General features: G+C 44.9%; 1 protein-coding gene and 1 pseudogene across 3 annotated transcripts; both read right to left on the reverse strand.

Annotated features, from left to right (window-relative positions):
* Positions 1-1,018: 1,018 nt before the first annotated feature.
* On the reverse strand, positions 1,019-18,099 carry Lgals8 (galectin 8). Of its 3 annotated transcripts, none has more exons than XM_051167749.1 (10): positions 17,941-18,099; positions 15,031-15,177; positions 13,095-13,183; positions 11,271-11,481; positions 9,634-9,753; positions 9,063-9,104; positions 7,673-7,702; positions 6,894-6,982; positions 5,047-5,212; positions 1,019-1,547 (listed from the first exon to the last, which is right to left on the reverse strand). In XM_051167749.1, the coding sequence occupies exons 2-10, from the start codon at positions 15,070-15,072 to the stop codon at positions 1,398-1,400; spliced, it is 939 nt and encodes a 312-aa protein (XP_051023706.1). In that variant the 5' UTR covers positions 15,073-15,177; positions 17,941-18,099; the 3' UTR covers positions 1,019-1,397. The 3 variants fall into 3 exon arrangements, with proteins under 3 accessions (XP_051023706.1, XP_051023689.1, XP_051023698.1); XM_051167732.1 differs by having other exon boundaries at positions 7,673-7,699; positions 9,048-9,104; positions 17,941-18,098; XM_051167741.1 differs by lacking the exon at positions 17,941-18,099 and adding an exon at positions 17,865-17,919 and having other exon boundaries at positions 7,673-7,699; positions 9,048-9,104.
* Positions 17,774-24,288, reverse strand: LOC127186895 (uncharacterized protein KIAA1143 homolog; annotated as a pseudogene).
* Positions 24,289-25,025: the final 737 nt, after the last annotated feature.

Consider the following 25,025-nt stretch of genomic DNA (forward strand, 5'->3'; position numbering starts at 1 on the left):
GACTTTTATATTTTCCTGAATGCCTTTTAGCCTCCAACATCAGTTAGAAAAAAAGTAACTCTGGGGGATTCTCGAGCCTCCTAACCTCCCGGCAGGTTGCCCAGTTCCACCCACCAACCCCATATCTTGAGTTTTTGAAATTTGCAGGAACACAAAATGAAGGACTAGCCATTGCTGCATTCAATACTCCCTAAAAAGTAAGCTTGGTGGTTGTATTATTTCCCATGTATGAATACATGTATGGGCAACGTGGCTAAAAATACTTCTAAGCCCTGGCAGAATTCTGTCCTGTGGTTTAATATAATAAAATGACTTGATGAAATGAGCTATTCCCCCTCTCCACACCCAAACCTTTGGGATCTATAGCAAGATCAGAGCTGTGAAGAAAGACTCTCTACCTAGAGCTTCTCCTAGTTTTAGTCAAATAATAGACATTATAGGAGTACAGCAGCTGAACTTGCTGATGCAAGTTGACTTAGCAGACAGCAGCATCTGACCTTACTGCTGATGTAGACCCAAGGGGCAAGGGCTGGTTACACACCAGCTCAACTTTTTGACATGACCCTCCTATGTAGGTTTGCTTTGAATAGTGCCTGTTTAATATAGTCACTGTCTCATCTTAATGTTAGTTACCAAGTGGGTTTTACAAACTGCATTTATCCAATCTCTATCTCCCTTTGCCAGACACACACACAGACCTTGGACTTGAGTGCCAAAAAGCAAAAATTCTGCTTGGAACAGAATACTTGTTCTACTTAGATTTTTTTTTTTTTTTTTTTTTTTTTTTTTTTTTTTTTTGCCTCAATTTTTCTGCTGTGTTCAGCATCATACTAATTATTTTATAAAGCTGAAAGCGATGATAGCTAAGTAAATCCTATATTGTGAGACATGATAGAATGTTGATTATGAAAAGGATCACAAGGGAAGTAGTGTTTTCCATCCATTAGTCTATTTTTCTGACTTTAACTGCAGAAGCCCCCACTGGGGTTAATGCAGTGCCAGCAGGAAGACACAGCAGTAGGAGACTGTGGGCTTGAGAGTGCCCGAGAACAGGGACCGCACTAGTTCAGGTCACTGCTGTGTCTATACCCAGCTCAGAATATACACAGGAAATATATTAGAGTAGGCACTTAAATATTTGTTGAGTATGGTTTTACAAGAGGGGGCCCAGTGTGCAGAGCCTCGCTGGCCGTCAGCTGTGATTGCCCCAGATTTGTTCTTCTGAATGTAGACGTAGCCATGCTGCATGGCCAGGCTTGAGAACACCAGTAGGACTTGATGTTGTATGAGCTTAATTTAACAATATGAAGAGTGTGATAAAAGCAAAATGCATTTGACATGGCCAGTACCATATAAGCCATTTTGCTGTATTTCGGGATTTTTAGCAATCGTGGTAGCTACCAGCTCCTTACATCCAGCAAACGGATATCACCATCAACTGCTAGTGTGTCAATACTGCTGAGCTCTTTAAATCTGTGTTTGTACTCCACGCTGTGCACACCGTTTACCGCGACCTTGAATTCTAGGACATCACAGTAAATTATCATCTGAAAAGAAAGGAGATGTACCATTAGTTGACACCTTTGGTTTAAGTTTCATGCTGTTTCTATACTAACAGAGGGTCAAAAGGAAAACCATTTAGTTTGCTTTGAGCTTGGAGAAATGTCCCCAGCCTTCTACCATTGACTTCCTTCTGAGTAATTCCAAAGAAGACCCAAATCCCCAGTACATCATGGTGGCATCTTTGTTTGAGCCTCCGTGTGTCTTATCAGGTCCTTCCTTCAGTAGTTTCCTACCCCCATTCTGCTCCTGGTTCTCAGAAGACTGGCAAGTATCTCTCCTCATTCTTGAGAATTACAGAAAGCTGCTGGTCGCTGCCCCCTGCCCGTTGATTGAGAAGTTGAGCCTTGGACCCTGACTATCCTGCCTCAATGCCAGCGTCCTGGCCATGTCATCTGATGAGTTTCCAGCAGCTTGGGACACTTGGTAAAGAGAAAAGTTACTTAGTAATCTTAAACCCTGTCCTTGCTCGGAGCATATTGGCCTCTACCTTTTTGGAAAGAGCTTTTCAGGGCCAAGTCCCAGGCTCTGTACAGTAATTGGCATCCAGGCAGATTCATCACTATCGCCTATCCTTCAGAGCACTGGCCTAATAGAAAACCTGCTGGAACACCTAATCCTGCACCTTGCTGCACACTCAAGGCCAGCAGGGCCGTTGATTGTACCACTCATTAAAAAGGACAGTTTGATGGCCCTGCACAGGAAATCAGAATGGGGGTGGGGGTGGGGGGAAGGTTGTTGAGCATGTAATACAACTGACCACACAGGGAATCAGGAAAATATCTTTTACTTGAGCTGTCTCCCCAAGAATGGGGAAATTCCAAGTTCAACCAGCTAGAAGGGATCTTGGGTGAGGTATATTTAACAAATCCCAAATCATGATACACAGCCTCCTGTTGAAAGGCTCAGCAGGAAAAAGAAGGTTTAGAGGCAGGGCAAGAAGTCAGCTGTAATCCTGACAGGTTCCTGTTGTATCAAATAAATGCAAAAAGCAGCAAGTAAGAACCAAACACAGGCAAACCAAAAACAGGAAGCTGCATAACCCAGAGTCTAGGCACCTGCCTAGAAGGAGAAATGTCAAAAAGCAGAGACCCTCCTTAAGTGACAGCTGGAAAGACTGAAGTTTTGCTGGCTACATTTTGACAGCCCTGGACTTGTGCCTTCAGACTGGGGATAGCCACACTGTGTGGCCTAACAGCGTCCAGTAGAGTGAAGTTGATGGCTTTGTGAGCTCCACTTGATGCAGGGACAGTGAGATGTTTTGGCACAGCCAATGTAACTTAGTGGCTCAGTGTGCTTGCCTGTGAGGCCCTGGGCTCTGCCTGCATGACTGGTTTTAAGAGTGGAGCTGGAGAGATGGCTCAGTGGATAAGAGCACTTGCTGTAGAAGCAAATGTGAGAACCTGACTTTGGATCCTAACACCCAAGTGAAATGCTGGGCCGCCCAAGCACCTGTCACCTACAGCAGGAGCGGGTGTGCAGTCAAGATTGCTGGGGCTTGCTGGCTGCCAACATAAGCTCCAGGTTCAGTACGAAACCTTGCCTTAAAGAATAAAGCACTGAATCATAGTGCAGCCTGTGCACACACAGAATCAGGGTAAGGAAATTTGAAGTGCAAGCTCCTGTTTAATTGAAAGGAATAGCATCATGGAAAGATCTGCAGGAACCTCAGGACAACATACTGAAAAGTCACAAGTTTGAGGGTAATCACTGCTGGAGCTCGAGAGCTCGCAAGGGAAGCGAGTCCAAGTACTGTGGGAGCATGGATTTTTTATTTTTCAAGACAAGGTTTCTCCGTGTAGCCCTAGCTGTCCTGGACTTGCTCTGTAAACCAGGCTGGCCTCAAACTCATAGAGATCCGCATGCCCCTGACTCCCAAGTGCTGGAATTACAGGCGTGCACCACCATGCCTGGCTTTGGGGAGTATGGAGTTGAAGTGTCCCAACAGAAAAATGTCTGGAATGGTATCCACCTAATTATTTTAAATATTTGTGTTAGTTTTAATTATGTGTATGGGAGTATGTGCACATGAGTACAGATACCCACCCTAGCTGAGGAATCTGATCCCGTGGAGCTACAGTTAGAGGTAATTGTGAACCTCCCACTGTGAGTGCTGACTGGAAGCTGAATTTAGGTCCTCTGAAAGAGCGTATACACTCTTAACTACTGAGCCATCTCTAGCCTGGCTTCATCTAGTCTTAATAGCATATTCTAAATTATGAGTCAGATTGGAGGTAAATATTTTAATTTTCACTTTTCTGAAAATTATTACCTTTTTATTTCAGCATCATAGATTGAAACCAAGTTATATACTGGTTTCTTCTCCACCACAAGGACCAACTTCCTTCTAGAGGTACCCTGTCTCCCTCTTGTGCACGCCGGGTCATCCCATATACACTGTCCCTTGCCAACTACAAACCCTGAGCCATACTTCACACTTCTAGTGATTTGTTCAAACTGCTCTAAACCAGGCCCTTCCAGCTCTTGCTCAGCCTTCTGAATTCACAACTAATGCCTATACCTTCAAGGAACCTTCCATGTCAAGTCCGCATCCGCCCATTCTCCAAGCACTAGGGTACTTCCTTACCCTCGAACTTGGAAATAATGTACTGTCAAGTTGCCACCTTCTGGTCTCCTTGATTGTTTGTGCTTTAAAAATGAGTTTGATGAGTCCTTGAGAACTCATTAGTTTAGAGCACTGGTTCTCAACCGGTGGGGCATGACCTCACAAATGATCCATTCACAGGGTTGCCCAAGACCATTGGAAAAACACAGATATTTATGATTCCTAACCATAGCAAAATTACAGTTATGAAATAAGAACAAAAACAATTTTATGGTTGTGGGTCACCAAAAAAAAAACATGAGGACCCTGGATTACTGGGTCGCAGCATAGGAAGGTTGAGAACCACTGGTTTAAAGTGAGTTTAAAATGTAAAGCATGACCTAAACTAATGATTCTAAGAAACCAGGAGAGGTAGTCACCTAAGCCAGAAGTCTAGCCAGCTGCCCAGCATCCACATCCCAAGGAGACAGGAGTCTAGAAACTGCATGCCTTCTGGTGCCAAGGGTCTTGTATGCTAGCCCTTGACTACGTACCAACAGGACCAGCTCTCAGAAATCCTGCCCTCTGGAACTGTGGAGGCCATGGACAGTGCAAGCACACAAAAAATGGGGAGAGTCACAGACAGGAAGATGCCTAACAACAACCTCTGGCCTGGACATGTGCAGGACTGCGCACGCGGCAAAATAATAGTCTAACTGTAGTTCCAGCACTTGGGGCTACACAGCCATTAAAACTACAACAAATGTCAAGTATTCTGCTCTGCCCAGCGTACTGGCACTGTGTTCAAATTACAACCTCCATGGTCAGTGAACAACAGCATACAACCCCAACACAGGGGTTGGATTTGATTTAATAAGTTACTTTACTGTGTTCTCAGGATTCTTTTTCCTGTCCCATTTCAAACCAAACCATAAGCTTACCTCAAAGTACATCCCAGAACTAAATGGGAAGCAGGTGATATTTTTCTCCTCTTCTCCCCAGGCATCCTGAAGAAAGGAGTTTCTTACAAATGCTTTCATGTTGAGGCGTGGGTTCAAGTGTAGAGCAATATCCTTTGATTTTCCTGCCACTAGGTCAACATTAAAGCTTAAAGAGAAAGGGGAAAAAGCTAAGATTTGAACTACATGCACATGGGAACATGGGGAGGGGGGACTCTCATCTCCAAACCTGCATGCCACGGATCAGTGCTAAAGCTGAGACCCAGCTGAGCAACAATTGGTGGTTCAGAACAAGTGAATCCCGTGAGCACTTTGGGGTGCAGGACTCCAGGACCCCTCAATGCAGGCATTCTCCAATCAGCTCCACACACACCCGTTTTAAAAGCATGCTACTACCAAGGAAAAGCTTTCAAGAATATGGACTTCTTGGAAAAAGTGTGTGTGTGTGTGAGAGAGAGAGAGAGAGACATGGGGGTGGCTCTGCACACAGAAACCAGAAGTTGACATTGGATCATATCTTCCATTACCTTTCTAACTTAACTCATTTTTTAAAGATTCATTTGACTATTTTTAACTATGCATACATGCATAGCTATGCACAGGTGCCTGTGGAAGCCAGAAGAGGGTGCCAGATCCCCTGGAGCAGAAGTTACTGGAGACTGTGAACTCCTAGGCATTGGTGCAGCACACATTTTAAATCACTGAGCCAAATCTCTGGCCCCTCTACCTTATTTTTTGAGATAGGGTCTTCCCTGGGAACCTTCTGTCTCTGCCTCCTAGTGCTGGGGTTATAGCTATGTATCACTATACGCAGCTTTTTCACATGGGTACTGGTAACCCTGACTACCTCCTGAGCCATCCCCCAGCCCCACCCCTGGAATCATTTTGTGTGTGTGTGTCTCAAGAGTTGGCCTCACAGAGTCACCTGCCTCTGCCTCCCGCATGCTGGGATTAGATTACCATGCCTGACCCAGCAAAGATTCTTAAAGCACAATGTTCCACAACACAGAAAGGAAACCTAACCTGGAACAACTGGCCTGGCACAAATGAAGATATTGTAAAGAGAGACATGTGTGCCCCCTCTATCAGACTGTCGAAACAATGGACCCCAAGAAAAGGGGATTTCCCAGGATTCTCGAGCTAGAAGGAAACAACACCAATCAGAAAGAGAACTCGTTGCCTGCAAAATATTTGCAACTTGTCAGAGCACTTAACCAGATGAGACTGACATCTAGTGGGGCCACATCTTGGCTGGGACTGCTTAGATGCACAGACCCCTGGCCCTCTAAACTGTAGTCTTGCTACAGGATCCTGAAGATGGACTTGAGGGGATCACTGGATCTTTGTCTCTCTCTGTCTCTCTGTCTGTCTCTTGTCTCTGTCTCTCTCTGTCTCTTTCTGTCTCTCTGTCTCTCTGTGTCTGTCTGTCTCTCTCTGTCTCTCTGTCTCTCTCTCTGTCTCTCTGTCTCTCTCTCCCCCACCCCACCCCACCCCGGTGGCCACACTTGAGTAGATCCTTTTTCTGCTGTTCACTATTAATTTGGCTGTTTTCATTGGCTCCTTAAGGATGGATAGCTGAACCTGGCTTCTTGGGGTATGGCCCCCAAATTTGGTAACACTGAGGCTATCCTAAGCAAGAGGGGCCTCATGCACAAAAATGTCACCTACCTGGCCAGAAGAGGCCTCAGCCAGAACTTGCCCTCAATACCAACTTGGCCAACAGCTCCTTAGTGGGACCTTGTGCTGTCATGTTCTCTCCATTCAGGAAAGCAACACCAGCTCCACCAACACACCCCAAGCCCATAAGGCACTGATACAGCCATACTGACCTTTTGGCATTTGTATTCACTTCTCCTTTAATGACAACAGTTCGTCCAGGGCCCATGGGGGCATTCAACCTTGCTTCAAATGGCAGGCTCTGAAAAGGGGCCACAGTCAAAATGAGGCATCTTCAGAAAGGACCTTGTGGGAAAATTCTCAACAACTCGAAGGCAGGGTTAAGAGTCTGTGAACCCTAGGAGGGGGACGGACCTTTGCTTTCATCTCATCTGGGTCCCCCTGAAAAGCACAGCCTGGCTTGCAACAGACACTCGGTGATTGTTGTGCACTACAGAACAGGATGGTGACATGGGTGTCACCTGACCCTTTCTGCATGTGACATGCCAGTAGAGCTATCAGTGCATTAGGCCTAAGGTCATTCTGTCTAATGGGACCAGCAATCCACATGAGTGGTTTGGTTCAGGCACATGCTAAGGACATGTCTGTCCAGGGAAAGTACAATGAGAGGGGCTGCCTTGAGCTTCTACTAGGAGCAGAGGTGACATGTAGCAGCTAATTTAAAATGTCCATACAGAGTTAAACTGTTGGCTCTTCGAACTTTAGACAAAGATCTGGGAGATGGGATTTTGGCGTGAGTGAGTGACAGTTGGCCTATGTTCTTGGTGTCAAATGTTCTGTATACAATTTTAGAAATGTCTCCTTTATTACAAGGCTACAGGAAACAGCTCTACAGTAAAATGTGGAAGGAATGCAGCTGCCTTCAAGGTGCAGCTGTTCATGCTCTGGGTCATGTACAAAGCCCACGTGTAATACAAGCAAAAATACTCACCAGCTGGGACTTGCCAGAGTTTTGTATCTGGTGGAAGAGAAAGTAAAATGAGAAACCTCTCCAGAGCAGGCTGACAGGTTTGTAAAGGAGCAGTTTGCTGGGGCTTCATGTATCTGTGCCCTCTGCCTTGGTAAGGTGCTTGCTATGCACGTAGGTAGCAGCCAGGCATGGGAGTTGTACACAGGCGCTTCATGGCAGGCACCTTGGATTTATGAAGAGCAACATGGTCCAGCATCCTTCTTCATGTGAATACTTTACCATCCATAAATTAGTAGTCGTTCAAAGGTACACATGTGAACTCCAATCATATCTTACCTGTTCTCCCCAAGAACTGTCTAAACACTGATGTGCTCTCCTGCCTGCAGGCACGGATGTGCAGACCAGGGTAAGGCCTTGCTTTCTTAGGAACAGTAAAGTGTCAATTGTAAAACTGTTCTTGTTGCCTCAGGAAGCAGAGGGTTCATCTGCAGTCCGCCTGATGCTCAGTATTTACTGATGCTTTATTCCAGTACCTCTCAACAAGCCAGGGAGATGGGATGCTTTTCACATGGCACCAGAGTGGTGGTCATTTAAACCGATCGGCTACATGTCAACAAAAACAGTGCCCAACACCATAAAGCAGTATGCTTCTTGGTTCTTGACTGACTGTTCTATCCTGATGTCACATTAAAAGCTTAATTAGGAAGCTAGGGAGATAGCTCAGTTGGTAAGGTGCTTGCTATGCAGCCAAGTAAAAGCCAAGCATGAGAGCTGTGCATTTGTAACTCCAGCACTAAAGAGGTAGAAAAAGGAGGATCCTTAGGTCTAGCTGACCAGCCCGTCTAGCCAATAGGTGAGTCCCAGGCTCAGTGAGAGATCCTGTCTCAAAAAAAATAAGGTGGAAGAGTCGGGGAGATGATCCGGAGGCTAAGCACTTGCAGAGCAAGTGTGAGGACTCAAATCCCCAGCACCCACGTAAATGCTGAGCAGGCAAGCAGGCCCGCCTGTGGTCCTGGCATAGGCCACAGCTCTAGAGGGAGCTGGCTACTGACTAGCTGAGGTAGCATGCTCTGGGTTCAACCAAGAGCTTCTGCCTCAATAGATGGAGAACAATCAAGGGAGACATCCAATGTCTATTTGTGGCTTTCACACACATATGCCAACACACATGTGAATATGCATATATATATGCATATACTTCATATATATACATGCAAAAATAACATTAAGAAGTTGTACAGCAATTGATAAAGACCTCTAGAATTGCCTTCTGGCCTCTATATTCATGCATACACATGAATACAGAATGCATGCAGAAAACTCCATAATTAAAGAAAAAGAAGAGCCTTCCTTTTACTAAGAAAAAATTTAAACTGCTGGTTCATAAAATATTTACATTTTGTCTACTTATCTGTGTCACTCCCATAGTAGATGTTTCCATACTCTGTAAATCCTGCAAAAAGATCATGGACTAATTTTAACATACACCAGAAAACCTTTTCAAAATACTGGACACAATAAAAAAAATTATCAGTGATACCGAGCATGAAAAATTATTGAGAATATGTTTAAAAATGCAACCTAATCCTGGGAGTCCCCTAAACTGTCAAGAGCGGTGAGAACAAGATCTAATGTTCATAAGAACATGAGCAGCTGGGCACAGTTGTTGAGAGTACAAACTGTTCACATCGTTGGGAATAAGGTAGCAATGCCCAAAAAAGATAAGTTCAAATGCTTAGGAAACTGTCTTGGAGATACACACTACCCAGCTAAAAAGGTGTTCATTTGGTAGGCTCACTCTAGACTTGAGGTCCCAACAACAAGAGCCTGGCTAGTGAGCAGAACTAACTAGTCTGAGACACTTATATTACTTTTCATCTAAATGGAAGAGGTAAATTAAATTAAATTTCTGCCGTTTGGTCTGACTGAATATGAAAACACCGTCCCAGAGGACCCGCAGGCACATGTGGAAGGGCACTCACCGAGCTGAAGCTGAACCCGATGGAATGAATGTTCACTTTGCCATAGATGCCAAGTGTGTCTATCTTTTCTGGGCCAACCCTGTGGGCGTACAGCAGGGTGTGCTTTCCATTTACAGCCACCTGGAGAGACACCAAAGGCAGCACCCTCAGAGCCCTGGTAGAACAGTTGCTTACAGTGTGAAGCCCCAGGTGTTACCTCCAGCACCACAAAAATAAGTGAAGGAATTATATGTCTCCTCAGGCCTATTTTGCTCATGGGTCTCTGCTCACATTGTGGCTGAAAGTAGCTACCACAGTAGCAGAAATCCTGAACTTTTTGCATCCTGTGGATTAAGTGCCTGGGTCATCTCTCCAGGCACATTTGGAAATATGTGCCCAGGAGACAACCATGCTCAAGACCCCAAGAGCCATGCATAAGGTCTGGAAGCCTAGGATATAGGTTAGTTTTGCCTACTTGCTGCTCCAACCTCTTTCAGGGCTCTAACAGAACCACCTATATGAGAGGACAAGTATAAGCTGAGCTCACTAAGTGAAAGCATGCAGCAGCTGGTGGTGGCGCATGTCTTTACTCCCAGCATTTAAGAGGTAGTAGTAAGTAAATCCCTGACTTCTAGGGCAGGCTGGTCTACAATGTGAGTTCCAGACAACCAAGGCTACACAGATAAACTCTGTTTTAAAAAACAAAACAAAAAAAAACCCCAAAAAAAAAAAACCCAAAAGGCACACAGTGAGCTTTCTGACTTATCTGAGATTTCTTATCACTGCGTTGGAGCAACCTCAGTGGTCTACAGTTGTGATGCTAAAGTGCTCTATCTGTGAGTCCTCTGCACAGTGCCTCCAGATGCCAGGTGGTGTCAAGAGTCCAGGAGGGAGACATGAGCAGCCCACAGTAGGGCCTCTCATGGAGCTTTAAAAATCCTCACATACAACAAACCAGGGCAACATGACAGGTACAGCTATACTGACCAAGACTAAAGGGCAGAGAACCACAAACTGATGGGCAGGGAGGGCTCCAGAGAGCAATGCCCACAGGACCCAGACCAGAATGTGCACAGGCTCCTGCAGCCACAGGATCTCTGGTGTACAAGGTGGGTTTTTGTTTTGTTTTTTTGAGACAGGGTCTCTCTGTGTAACAAGAGCCCTGCCTGTCCTGGACAAACTATGAGGACGGCCTCGGACTCACAGAGTTTGAGTGCTAAGATTAAAGACATGTGCCACCACTGCCCAGCTTCAGGTGGGGTTTTATTTTATTTTAATATTTAGTTATTATCTATACAGTATTCTGTCTGCATGTGTGCCTGCATGCCAGAAGAGGACACCAGATCTCATTATAGGTTGTTATAAGCCACCATGTGGTTGCTGGGAATTGAACTCAGAACCTTTGGAAGAACACCTGGTGCTCTTAACCTCTGAGCCATCTCTCCAGCCCTGAGGTGGCTTTTTATTATGTACTCCCCTATCAGTGACATGATGCTGTGTTGATCCAGAACTTAGCCCTTCTAGAAGTAGTAAGACCTCAGAAGGTATATGTGTTCTGGATGTATGTTTCCATCTGGACAGAAAGTGACATATCTGATGCCTCCTGTAGCTTCAGAGATGCTGCTATGCTCGCCCACACACATTCTCTCAGCACCTACCTGGAATTTGTTCTTTAGCACCATGATCACGATCTCAAAGGACTTTTCTTTCCTGAAGGGCATATCATAGGTGATCTCCTCCCAGCCCCACTTCTCATTGGTCAGCGTGTTACAAACAATGCAGTTGGACCTCTTGAAGCGAGGGTTGAAGTGGAAGGCCACGTCAGCCCTAGGCTTCAGGCTGTTGCCCTGCTGCAGGTCTACCTGGAATCTAGGTGAGGGCAAAGCAGAAGCACGTGAGCCTGCAAAGGTGAGCACCCCACAGCACCCTGGACTCCCTTTGTAGACCAGGCTGGCCTTGAACTCACAGTGATCCGTCTGCCTCTGCCTTCTGAGTGCTAGGATTAAAAGTATGTGTCACCACGCCTGACAGAATCTACAGGGCAGCCTGCCCATCTTCCTTTCCTCCCTCCTCAGTAACAGAGCCCCACAGGTGGAACTGAGCCTGAGCCTGAGCCCAGGATGCTAGGCCTGTCTGTGTGAGTACAGATCTGCTGATGAACAAAAGGCAAGTGCCAGGGAGACTCTTGGTCTGGGATTCTGTTCAAAGTAAGTTGCACCTGATTGTCACCCACACCGCTCCACACCTCACCCCCTGCTGCACGCACTTCTCCAGACTTTCAAAGCATGAAAGTGAGACTGCTTTTCTAGCTGAGGGGCCTGATCATGAGCCTGCCCCACATATATGAGCCACATCTTGATGGGTAGAACTGACTACAAAGCTCAGCGGTCTGTCTCTGTGAGATCATTTCCACACCCTACCGATGTCCGCCACTCAAACCTGAGCCTGGATGGGACTGCGATGGCTGCTCTTCCTTGTCAACTAGACAGCATTTAGGATTACCTAGGAGACACACCCCTGGGTGTGTCTGTGAGAGCATTTTACAGAGAGATTTGACAGAAAAGGGAAGGTCTACCCTGAATGAGGACAATACCATCCAAAGGCTAGAGCCCCTGACTGAATGCAAAAGAGGAAAGGAGAGCTGGGCATGGTGGTGCATACCTTTAGTCCCAGCACTTAGGAGGCAGAGGCAGGCAGATCGCTTTAAGAGTCCAGCCTGATCTGCAAAGAAAGTCCAGGACAGCCAGAGCTACAAAGAAAAACCCTGTCTTGGAAAAAAAGAAGAAGGAGAGGGGTAGGGAGCAGAGGAAGAGGGGAAGGAGGAGGAGGAAGAAAGGAAGAGAAAGTAAGCTGCACCGCAGCCATTCATCTCTCTACTTTCTGGCTGGGGACATAATGAGATCAGCTGCCTCAAGACCCTGCCACCACAGTAGAGCTGCTCTTCCTGCCAAACAGTCCCCACTGGGATAGACTGCACCTTTAAATCACACAAGTAACAAGAAAAGTAGCCAACACGCCCTGAGTTTACACCCAAAGTAAGCACTCAGTGAAACCAAGACTTTCTTGAGAGACAGTGTGATGGTATTGAGACTGTACTGAGACATCTCATTAGCTAACAACCCCCTATTCTATCAGTGTGTCTGTTTTTGAAATCAGACTTACAGCAATGACATAAAAAAAATCCCAGTAATTCCATGGTAGCACATGCCTTTAATCCAATCACACAGAAGGCAGAGGCAGGCTCATCTCTATGAGTCTGAAGCCAGCCTGGTCTACAGAGTGAGTTCCAGGACAGCCAGGACTATGCAGCGAGACCCTGTCTCAGAACAGGACAGAACATTCCAGTAACCTTTGCCCCATTACTCATTCTCCTCACCCCTCAGCTGGGCTCCTAGGAAAGCAGAGCAGGCCCTCAGAGCATCAAAATGACCTCTCCAGTCACAGAGAGACAGCTGGTCTTCCACTCAACACAGCAATCTTACCTGTCCACATCATTAGGAATATGGCCACGGATTACAATCAGGGAGCCAGGCTTCAGCTGTTCAGCAATGGTGCCAACATAGGGGACTGTCTATGGGAAAGAAATTTTACAAATATATTTCCATAACTCTGACAAGGCAATTATTACCAATCTCAGTGACTAAGGGAGACTAATAAGAGATGACCTTGACCTGACTCTCCTGCCTTGCTGCTTCCCAAGTACTGATTACAGGCAGTCACCATGCCCAGCTCACAACTTGTACATAAGGTGGAACAGAAATGATGAGAAAGATACTCAAATAGAGTAAGCAGGTGGCACCCTTGAAAGACTTGTCCCTGCCTGAGGCCTACACTTGGGCTCCCAGGAAGGCACCTATTGCCCTAAGCAACAGCTGCCACTGCAGGTACCCTTCAGGTGTCTGGGGGACTCCTGTAGATGAGACATACAGTGCCTATATGACCAGCACCAGATAAAAACCCTGGCTCTTCAGTTTCCCCAGCAGACAACTCCATGAGTGTCACACTGTGCAGGATGTCAGAGGCCCAAAAGCACATGCATGCTGGATTCCTCGGGACTCTGCCTCAGGCAAGGTTACTCCTCTGGCTGCAATAACTCAACAGCTAGAAGCACAACCCTGAACTGGTGACTCCCAGCTAGGGCCTCGGGTTCCAGAAGGAGCTACTCCTCAGCTCCAGCAGGGGTGTGTATATGTGTGTATGTGTGTATGTGTGTATGTGTGTGTGAGAGAGAGAGAGAGAGACAGACAGACAGACAGACAGACAGACTCAAGACTCAAGTCCACTAACTTCTTGGCCAGCTAGAAATCAAGAGTGGCTTGAGCTCTCCACAAGTCAGGTGTGGCCGCCCAATTTGCACATGGGAAATGGAGGCAAAGAGACTGGTGTAAGTCGGAGGCTAGTCTGGGCTACAAAGTGAAGTTCCTGCTCTCTTCTCAAGGTGTTGTCAAGAAGAACAACACCCACAAAAATCTGTGGGGAGATAATAATGAAGTACCCACAGGTTCCACTTGACAGCTTCTGGTGTAGAAGGAAGGTGATGCCTTCCAAATGATTCATTCAGTTTTAATGGAGAAGAGTGACTGTGGCTTTAAATAGTTCAACTAACAAAAGAAATACACCACACAGAAAAAAAGACACCACCCGTTACAATATGTACTTTATCTATTCCAAGAAGAGTTAACACGGACGGTCTCCCACCAGTCTGAATCAAGAACACTAAAACACTCATAAGGTCAAAATGAAAGGGTAACAGTTCCTGTCTTTATTTCACCAAGTAAAACAAAATAAAACAAGTCACGTGCACATAAAATTACAAACACATCACATACACATACATGCACATGCACTCTCATAGACACACACACAAACACACACACACACAGAGTAAAAAAATGTAATAAAGAAGGAAAAACTAAGGGAGGCCAGAGAGATTGGTTAAGAGCAGTGGCTGCTCTTCCAGAGGGCCCAGGTTCAACATCCAGCACTCACATGGCAGGTCACAACTGTCTGTAACTCCAGTTCCACACTGGATCTCACACCCTCATACAGATACACATGCAGGCAAAACACCAATGCATACCAAAAAAATTAGATCCTCACATTCTTTAAAAAGAAAAAAAAAAACCCTATGTAGAATAAGAAATCCATTTTCCTTTAAAAGTTATGTTTTTAAGGTCGGAGGCACACCACACACCCCCATGACCCTCAGATTCTCTGTCCCACCATTCTTAGCACCTTTCTCCTTCCATCTGAGAACAAGAGCCCCACCTACTTCCATCCAGCACCCATGACAGAATCAGTCTCACAGTGGGAATGTCATATATGCTAACTGGATTGTGCTCATACCTGGCCCCAGTGTATTTGCCATCAATCCTACTAGAGGGAGGGAAAAAAAAAGAGCTGCTAAAAGTCTGTTACCGGGTTATAGATGATGTTTTGCAGGTTGCTTAAGGACAACATGTTTCTTTTCCAACTTATTATTGATACTTCTGATTGGAGTCTCTCTTCTGTATATAAGGCTTTACCCAGGTTTCATGGAGAGACTACTCAAATTGAAAACTTGCCCTATGTAAAAGTGAAATAGAAAAACAAGCATGAATAATTTCTCTTCACAATAAACTTTCATATGCAAATTACATTACTTTACTGATGGTTACCAAATGAACAGAATGTTAATATAACCAAAAACCTACTCTACTTTTCTTTTATTTTTGTTTTTGTTTTTTGTTTGTTTTGTTTTGTTTTGTTTGAGACAGGGTGTAACCTTGGCTGTCCTGGGCCTGCTTTGTAGACCAGGCTGCCTGTACCTGCCTCTACCTCCCAAGTGCTAGGATTACAGGCATGCACCACCATGCCTGGCTTACCCTAAATTCTTAATAACATATTTACACATGAAAATTTTTAATTATTAGTGCAGGAAGCATTTCAAAAACATATAAGCAGAAAATTACATGGACTTTACTGTTAAAGATACTAAAATTGCAAGTGTGGTGGCACACACCTGTAATCCCAGGCACTTGGGAGGCTGAGGCAGGAGGATTACAAATTGGATGCTAGCCTAGGTAATTTAGCAAGATCCTGTGTGCCAGTTTGAATAAGAATGGTTTCCATTCTCATTTTCACACCTTTAATCCCAACACTCAGAAGGCAGAGGCAGGCAGACCGCTGTGAGTCCAAGGCTAGCCTTGTCTACAAGGTGAGTCTTCAATTCACTCTGTCTTGAAAAACAAAACAAAATAAAACAAAATGGCTTCCATAGGCTCATATATTTGAATGCTTAGTCACCAACCAGTGGCACTATTTGAAAGGATTAGGAGGCATGGCCTTGTTGGGAAAAGTGTGTCACTCACTGGAGGTGGGCTTTTAGGTTTCAGAAGCCCATGTCAGGCCTAGAGTCTCTCCCTTCCTGCTGCCTATGGATCTGGATGAACAACTTTCAGGCACTTCTCCAGCACCATGTCTGCCTGAATATTTTGTGAAGCCAATGAACTTAAACCTCTGAAACCAGAAGCAAGCTCCAGTTAAATGCTTTCCTTTGTAAGTGTTACTGTGCTCGCGATGTCTCGTCACAGCAAGAGAACAGGGACTAAGACACCTTATCTCAATTTTTTTTGGTTGTCATTTTTATTTTTGTTTTTCTGAAACAGAGTTTCTCTGTGTGTGGCCTTGGCTATCCTGGACTCACTTTGTAAACCAGGCTGGCCTCAAACTCACAGAGATCCGCCTGCCTCTGCCTCTTAAGTGCTAAAATTAAAGTCCTGTGCCATCACCACCTGGCTTGCTCTACATAATTTGTAAGGGCTAAGGGCATAACTGAGTAGAGAGCGAGCCTACTGTGTGTGAGGCCCTGAGTTCTGTCCCAACATTGCTTGATTGGTTGGTTGGTTGGTTGGTTGGTTGGTTTTTTGACACAGGGTTTCTCTGTGTAGCTTTGGCTGTCCTGGACTTGCTTTGTAGACCAGGATGGCCTTGAACTCACAGCGATCTGCCTGCCTCTGCCTCCTAAGTGCTGGGATTAAAGGCGTGCACCACCACCGCCCAGCTCCATCCCATTATTGCAAAAGCAACTAAACCACAAGGATTTGAGGATGTGTTTCAGTAATAGAGTGCTTGCCTAACATGCTCAAGGTCCTAGGTTCAGTCCCTAACACAAAAATAAAACACAGAACCCTAAACTGAAACAATGGCAAATACCACTCAAACGGTGCTTTCAAACTATGAGAACATTGATTTTACTTTTCCTATTTGTACAAGTAGAAATCACATCATAGGATTATCCTGAGGATTACGCTAGGATAAATTGTGGAAAATAGCTCAGTATGTGTTAGCTATTATTGATAGAAACCATTGCTCTTCTTCAGACAGCCAAATTAAATAAGTGGGGGGGGTGTAATAGCCACTCCTCTGAAGACTAGATGCAATGTTAAGCATCAGCCTCGTTTTTTAGAGATAGAGTGACCTCCCCCCTCCCCCCTCGATCCGCCCCCCTACTCTGCACTGAGCCCTTCCCAGTGATATATTTACTTCCTCTAGTCCTGATGACTCAAACTGAAACCAAGCCAGAAAATGAAACTAGAGTTCCCTGCAGTTTACTTCCTACAAGTTCTGCTAGGCTGTACAACAATAGGCACTCGCCAACTCTGGTTACTTTTTAACTGGGAAAAGAAAATTGTATCTGTCTTCGTTACACCCCTAAAGACAAACATAGACCCTCTATCTGGCATTTGTCATTAGCTCTCATTTTATTCAAAATCTCTGAACCTTTAGTTATGTGCAATTCAGGATGCACTAACCAAAGCAAAAAGAAGACAAGAATTGCTATTACCACATCCATAATTGATATCTTGCCCAGAAAGAGGTCAAGAAGGCCTAGGCTGGCATTAAATAACTAGTCCCTGCAGTCTGCAGGCAGATCTCACCGGCTCAGCCAAAGAAAACCATGACTTAGGTTTTAGGGTGATCCCCCAAACCCAGAGAACTTGCGTCTCCCCACCTTCAACACTGGAGTCGAATGACACAGCATCCTAAAGTGCGTGTCTGAGATCACCGAGTGTGAGAGAGCTATCAATCAATTGTGTCAGGGCTTGCCATTCTTGGGAATCAAAGGGGCACTCGCCCCTTCCCCGGCTGGAGATGGAGACCTCGGCCGGGCGGAGAGGCTTCACCCGTGTGGCGCGGCGCAGAGCTGTCCCGACACTCCGGTCGGAGGACAAGCCTTAACCCACGACCGATTCCCGGTACCCTGTACGCACGTCGCATTGGCGTGTCCACAGTCGAACGAACAGTGACATCTTAAATACCCCTGAGCCCTGAGTCGCCGGGACTCACCCCAGCCCGGTGGCAGGCGCTGAACTCCGAAGTGTGTCCCTTACAGGACGCCGTCCCGGTTTCTCGCTCGCTACAGGCTGAGGGCGGGGTCAGTCCGCGGCCGTTTCCCAGCGAACGACCGCAGGGGCGGGGCGTCCAAGTGCTACCGGCTAGGGCCGTGGGCTCTTCCTGTCACCGGTCAGACCGCTGACTGGCTGTGGGAATGGGGCGTCTGAGTACTTTCAGGGTTGGGGTGTGGCTCGCCTATCCTGCCAGAAGGGCCCAGGTTGATTTCCACCCAGCTCCGCACAAGCTGACCCTGGGTATACGCCTGTAATCCCAGCCCTTGCGAGGTGGAAGCGGAAGTATCATAAATTCAAGGTCATTCTGAAGATCTTATTGGAGAACTTAAGGAGTTCTGGGTCACTCTGGGATAGACACCCTATCTAAAGGATGATAAGGGCGGATGTGGCTGGGACCAGGACCCTCCCGCTTTGTCTCCGTGGATCAGAGCTGAGCAATGCTATGAGCCAATCTTGTATGCTTCCTTTGCAGCCTTGGGTCAGAGCTAAGCAGTGCTGTGAGCCAATGGAATTTAGCCATCTTTTGCCAGCAACTCGCTTAGTTGTGGAGGAAATCGGTTCATTATTGTCCCAGAAGGAAACCCCATCCTGTGAGCGGTAACCAGGACACATCAACACTGGGTGACTCGCCAGTTATTCTGTGCTGGGGTTTGTTTCTTAGGAAACAGTTTAGGCAGTGTGGTGTTTGAGTCTGAGGAGAATGGATGGTCAATAAACGTAACTGCATGTCAGGGGTCTGCACTGCTCACATTGGCCTGTTTTGTACAAACAGAAATACAAGTAAGAATGCAGGGTACTGAGAACGGCTGGCCAAACTGCCTAATTTCAATGTACTAATGGGCCCAAGCCCATGTTTTGTTGTTGTTGTTGTTTGTTTGTTTGTTTGTTTTTGTTTGGGGGGTTTTCAAGACAGAGTTTCTCTGTGTAACCTTGGCTGTCCTGGACTCACTTTGTAGACCAGGCTGGCCTCGAACTCACAGTGATCCGCCTGCCTCTGCCTCCCGAGTGCTGGGATTAAAGGCCTGTGCCACCATGCCCGGCTCCATGTTTGTATTTGAAGGACATGTTTGGCATGGCCGTTGGCTTTTTCTCTGGTTTTGTGTTTCATTTTGTTTTGAACTTGAATTTTGCATGCCTCTTAGCACCACTTTATGTTCTGGTTCATTGTTGAGGTTTTCTCTTTCTTCCTCCTGTCCATTTTTCTAAATTTGATTCACTTGAATAGCTTCTATTCAAGATTCTACTTGAATAGCTGGATTTAACCCTTGATGTACGTGGCTTTAGCTTGGTTGCTATTAGGTGTAGTGGGTTTCTAACTACACCTAGGCTTCCTGAGTTGTTAAGTTGAGATAGGGAATTTGCCTTACACATTCTCAACACCCACTGTAATGGCTCTAAAGAAAGAAGTCCCTAAGGATTGAACTGAATGCTATGTTATCAGTAAAGCAAAGAACAGTTGAGTGTCTTCAGTTTTGCCTGAGTCTAGCACCTCTTTATGCAGTTAAAATAAGATAAATTCACCCTAGTGTTGGATGCATTCTGAGTTGTGGGAATAGTTAGTGCAAAGTCCTGGGGCTCTCGAGAGCAACTGCGTGTTCTGAAAACCAAAATCGTCAGCATGCTGAGGCTGGTGAATGGGAGGAAGGCAAGATGAAGTCATGGGAATGAGGTCCCCTAGCAGTGCAGATAGAAGGAGAAAACAGCCTTGGCCAGAGCCTTGGGGAGAAAAAGCCAGGAAGAGGGAGAGTAATGGCAGCTTTAGAGACCTGCTGGGAATGGCTACAGGTACCCAAAAAGAGAACGTCCAGGTTGCTGAATGTTCTGCAGGGTCAAAGAGAAGGCGCAGGGTCAACAGGCTGCAGCAGAGGTCCCTGGGGACTACGCTGAAGTAGTGAAGAAATGAGAGCCGTAGGAGTGGGGATCACGGTCGTAGCCCTTTAGCTGGGAAGAAGCGAGAAGCAAGGGAACGGAAGGGTAAAGAATGGTTCTCAGTGGGGTTGGAGAGATGCCCAAGCAGTTTAGAATGCACGGGGTGCTCTCAAAAGACCTGGGTCCGGTCGCCAACACCTACAAACTACAACACCTGCAGTTCACAACCACTTGCAATTCTAGGTTGTAAAAGTAACTTTTATTCACCCAATGTAATTGTTGTCTTGGAGGCTTACTAACCTAGGCCTGTTCCTAGAAGCTTCTGCCCTCCATACAATATAATCTAGAACTAGAATGTTTTAAGCCTCAGACTTACTGCTGAATAAGCTCACCCTTTCTAGCTCTTTCTGGCCTCTGGCTGGCTGGTTCAATTCAGCTGTTCTGGCTCAAACTCAGCTTCTCTTAGCTTCTAACTGAATTGCTCTGCTTGGCCTCACACTAACTCTAGCAATCTGTTCTAATCTTCTGGCACCTTCTTCATCTCTGGCCTCAACTGCCTCTGCTGACCTGCCCTGAACTCACAAATGAACTCCAACCTTGCTGCTTCCTTCTACAAACTAACTTTACCTTCATTGTTTGGGATTAAAGGTGTGTACTAAGGGTGTGTCTGTATTCTGGCCAGAGTAGCCATTTTGCTCCATTAAAATTCCTCTACACTAGGTCTTCTTGCCTCTACAGCCTCCTCTACAGACACACGCATCTTTTTTGTGGGATTTTTTTTTTTTTTTTAAGATTTTCATTTTTGAGGAGTATTTTGAGACACTGTGGTCCTATGTAGCCCAGACTGGCTTTGAATCCTTCAATCCTCCTGCTTCATTCTCCTAAGCACTAAGATTACATGTCTGCTTTGTTTTTAAAAAGGCAATACAACACTTTGTAACCATGACTTTTAGACTTTTTAACCAGAGCCACAATAAGAACTGTTTCCACTGTGACTTCTTATATTTCAATGAAGAAACAAGTTTTCACAAACTCACTCTTGGATTGATCTGTCCATTTAAAAAAAAAATGCTGTTCATAGGCTAGGTGGTGGTGACATATGTCTTTAATCCCAGCACTTGGGAGGCAGAGGCAGGTAGATCTCTGAGTTCAAGGCCAGCCTGCTCTACAAAGTGAGTTCTAGGACAGCCAACAAAACAAAAATAAAATAAAATAAAACCTCTATTCATGTACACATATGCTGTCAGAGCCAATTTGTGCTTTCCCACTTGTATTGATACCTGGGCCAGGATGAGACTCTTAAGAAAATAGGCAAGTACTCCCTCAGGAATTTTCTCTCTTGAAAGCCAGTTGTGAAACATCATGTGACTGACAACCAGATGCATGTAAAGGCCAGAGCTTACTTTGGGTGTCCTTCCTCTAGAGTCATCCACCTTGCTTTTTGAGACAGGAGTGTCTCACTGGGACCTGGAGTTTTGGATTTGGCTAGACTGGCTAGCCTGCAAGCTCCAGGGATCCTCCTGTCTCTGCCTCCCCAGTGTTGGGATTACAAGCACACACCGTCACACCTGGCTTTTTATATGGATGCTAAGAACATACACACCTGTCTCCCTGCCACTGAGTTCTTTCTCTTTGACCTATGATCTCCAAAACCTAACCAGCGTCACCTAGGAGCATTGAACCTCTTCTGCCCCCAGCCTCTGTTGAGCAGATTCGCAAAGCTTACCTCTTATGTTCTACAGGTTTCATGTCCCACATCTTAGTGTTTCAGCTAAGAGAAGCAAGCTTCTAGAACTGGTTATATCATAAAATAATAGAATCTTAGTAATGGGAGGGATCTTAGGAAAAGAGTAAATTAAAGCAGCGTATCTTGAAGAATGGCATATTTCCTGTTCCTTAAAATACATTCCCCTGAAGACTACAACATGCTAGTTCTAGAAACTATTAAAGTATTTTATATGTGAAAATGTAGTCAAAACTGTGTGAATTTAAAGGCCAAACAACAAGATACTATAAGCCAAGTGTGGTGGCACACACCTTTAATCCCAGCACTCGGGAGGCAGAGGCAGACAGATCGTTGTGAGTTCAAGACCATCCTGGTCTACAAAGCGAGTCCAGGATGGCCAAGATAACATAGAGAAACCCTGTCTGGAAAAACCAAACAACAACAACAACAACAACAACCAAAAAACCGAAAAACAAAAACAAGAGACTATAAAAGAACATAAAGATGTCATATATATATATTTGAATATATATAATCTTAGTATATATATAATTTCAGTATATATAAATCTTCATATAGAGAGATACTATATAGTATATACTATATACTTATATATAATGTATATACTTATAGATATTTAGATACTATGTATGGTATATCATGCATATAGAGAGAGAGGATAAGGACCCAAGATATGTACCCGCTAGAGTTAGAACAGTACAAAAAATTGACTTTTCCTAGAGCTTAAAGCCTTTCAGAGTAAGGCAGTCGTTGCACGGACATTCATTTGTTGCTGCCCAATCTCTCAGATTCACTAAAGGATTCCCTCTCCAGCTCAGTCTCAGGCCTTCTGGCTCAGCTAATCTACTTCCAGCTTGTGTTTATACAGCTCATTAAAGTGATGAGTGAGACACTAATAGTAAATTCAGTGGTAGGCTGAAATGGACCAGAACTCAAACCAGTTTTCAAACACAAAACTATTTTTCAATGTATATATATATATATATATATATATATATATGTATATGTATATGTATATGTATATGTATATATATATATATATGACAAATCTATTATGAAATTCTCTATGAGCTATTAATGATGTTAGATTTTTAAATAAGCAACTTCAGAAAATTCTAGCAACATAATTCTAAGTAATACTCAGGACAAAGAACATATATAAAAATCTCAGTTTTGTTTAAAAATACAATATATATATATGCATATATACCCATACATAGGTGGGAGGTAATAAAATCTAACAGCAGTGAATGTCTAGCATTTTCAGACAAAGGGGCATTGATGGATGGGTTTGATTTCAGGAAATTGGTTCCAGTATTTTTGATGTTTTCTGTAATAAAGCTGTAGTACTAGTGGAAATTGTTACTTTAAGATATAGGAAAATTAATACTTTAAAAATTACCTCCTTGCTTTCAAAGGAAACCAAGTCCACAATGTCAGGACTTGTTCATTTTCATCATCACTGTCAAAAGAAAGGAGGCTGCTATTTCTTATTTATTTCTGTGAGTTCTTTCTAACTTAATTCTTCTTTCCCGCCGCCCCTCGAGACAGGGTTTCTCTGTGTAGCCTTGGCTGTCCTGGACTCGCTTTGTAGGTGAATTCTGCTTCTTTACATCATCTTTATTAGTTTTCTTCTTTTTGGAGCTGGCTATTATTAACCCTGAACACTTTTCGTCAGAGGCACGCTTAACTGGTTTTGAATACAGGATTCTTCCATCAGCTGGAGGTGGCTCTTCATCTGCTTTGGCAGCCTTTATTTCTGCTTCAATTTTCATGACTTCTTTGGCTGTTAGGTCTCCCTTTATTAAAACTACTACTTGAGGCTGTTCGCCTTCCTTGTCGCTCTGATTGTCATCTTCATCTGGAAGCTGAGGCTGGATTTTCTTGGTCTCCACAGTGGGTCCCTTCCTGTAGCGGACTCGCTCCTTGATGCAAGACAGGAAGGTGGGCTCAGCAGGCCACACATACGACACCTGGTTCTGCTTGCTTGTGGTGGTTCCAACGACCAACAACTTTATTTTATATTTTTATTTCTGTGTGTGTGGGTATGTGCACATGGATGTGAGTGCCTTCTGTGGCCAGAAGAGGGCACCAAATCCCCTGAAGCTGAAATTACAGGTGTTTCTGAGCCCACTAATATGGATACTGGAAAACAAATTTTGGTCCTCTGTGAGAGCAACAGGTATTATTACCAGCTAAGCAATCTCTCCAGCTCCCCACCCCCAAGCACTCTTAAAAACTTGATAAATTGTTGTGCAGAGCATGATGATGAATGTTTGTACACTCACTGTTCAGCTGTGGGAACTGTTACTGTTATTTTAAGAGTAAGGTCTAAATATTAGTATACCTATACTTATTTTGGCACTATTATTTAACCTGTTGGCACAATCAATAAAGATACAAACACCTGATAGATTGTAGAATAGCCTTATTTCACCTGGGGCACGGCAGATGTTACCTCCTGAACTATGTTTACCTCCCAGGCCTCCATACCATGGCATCTGTTGTAATAATTTCTTTCTGGGCTACCTCCCATCCATAATCCCATAAATACTTGATTATGTTCTTTATCTTCCATCCACGCTGATCCGGCCATGTGCTCCTCTTCTCGCTAGCCCAACAGGTTAGCTCTGCTACCTTCCTGCTCTGGTACCTGTCTGCTTCCCCCATGATCCTTCTTTCCTAAAGCCCTGCCAGGAGTACACGTGCCATACTCACCAAATAAATAAATAACAAATTAATAAATGACTGGAGAGATTACTCAGCAGTTAAGAGCACTAACTGCTCTTCCAGAGATCCAGGGTTCAGTTCCCAGCACCTACATGGCAGCTCACAGCTGTCTGTAGCTCCAGTTACAGACGATCAGACATCCTCTTCTGCTCTATAGTATCCTTCATTCACATGGGGTACATAAGGACTGAACTTAGGTCTTGTGCATAGCAAGCAAGCACACTCTGACATAGACCTATATCCTTAGCAAACCCAGACTCGTTTTAATTTTTATGAATTATTCTGAGACACTCTCAATAAATTGCACTCAATCTTTGAACTCAATCTGAAGCCTAGGCTAGCCTTGAATTTGTAATCCCCCTGCCTCGGCTTCCTGAGTAGCTGTGATTATAGGTCCATGCCAGCAGAGCAGCTCTTTTGTTGTTGTTGTTGTTGTTTTTAAACCTGGCTGGTTACATGTGTTCCCGTGACGCAGGAATGCAGCTAGCTGAAAGACAACATGGCAGCCAGAAGCCAGTGTGTGCAGTGTGCACCTTACCCTCACTGCCTCCCTGTGCTGAGGTTGCACTGAGGTCCATCGTCCTAGAATCTGCACAGAGGTACGACTGCCCAGACCTGGCTGTGCTGAACAGGCAAGAATTATGCCCAAGCATCTTACTGCAAAGGATGTATCAGTT

The sequence above is a fragment of the Acomys russatus genome, chromosome 3 (assembly GCF_903995435.1).
Source record: "Acomys russatus chromosome 3, mAcoRus1.1, whole genome shotgun sequence".
NCBI classification, from domain to species: domain Eukaryota; kingdom Metazoa; phylum Chordata; class Mammalia; order Rodentia; family Muridae; genus Acomys; species Acomys russatus.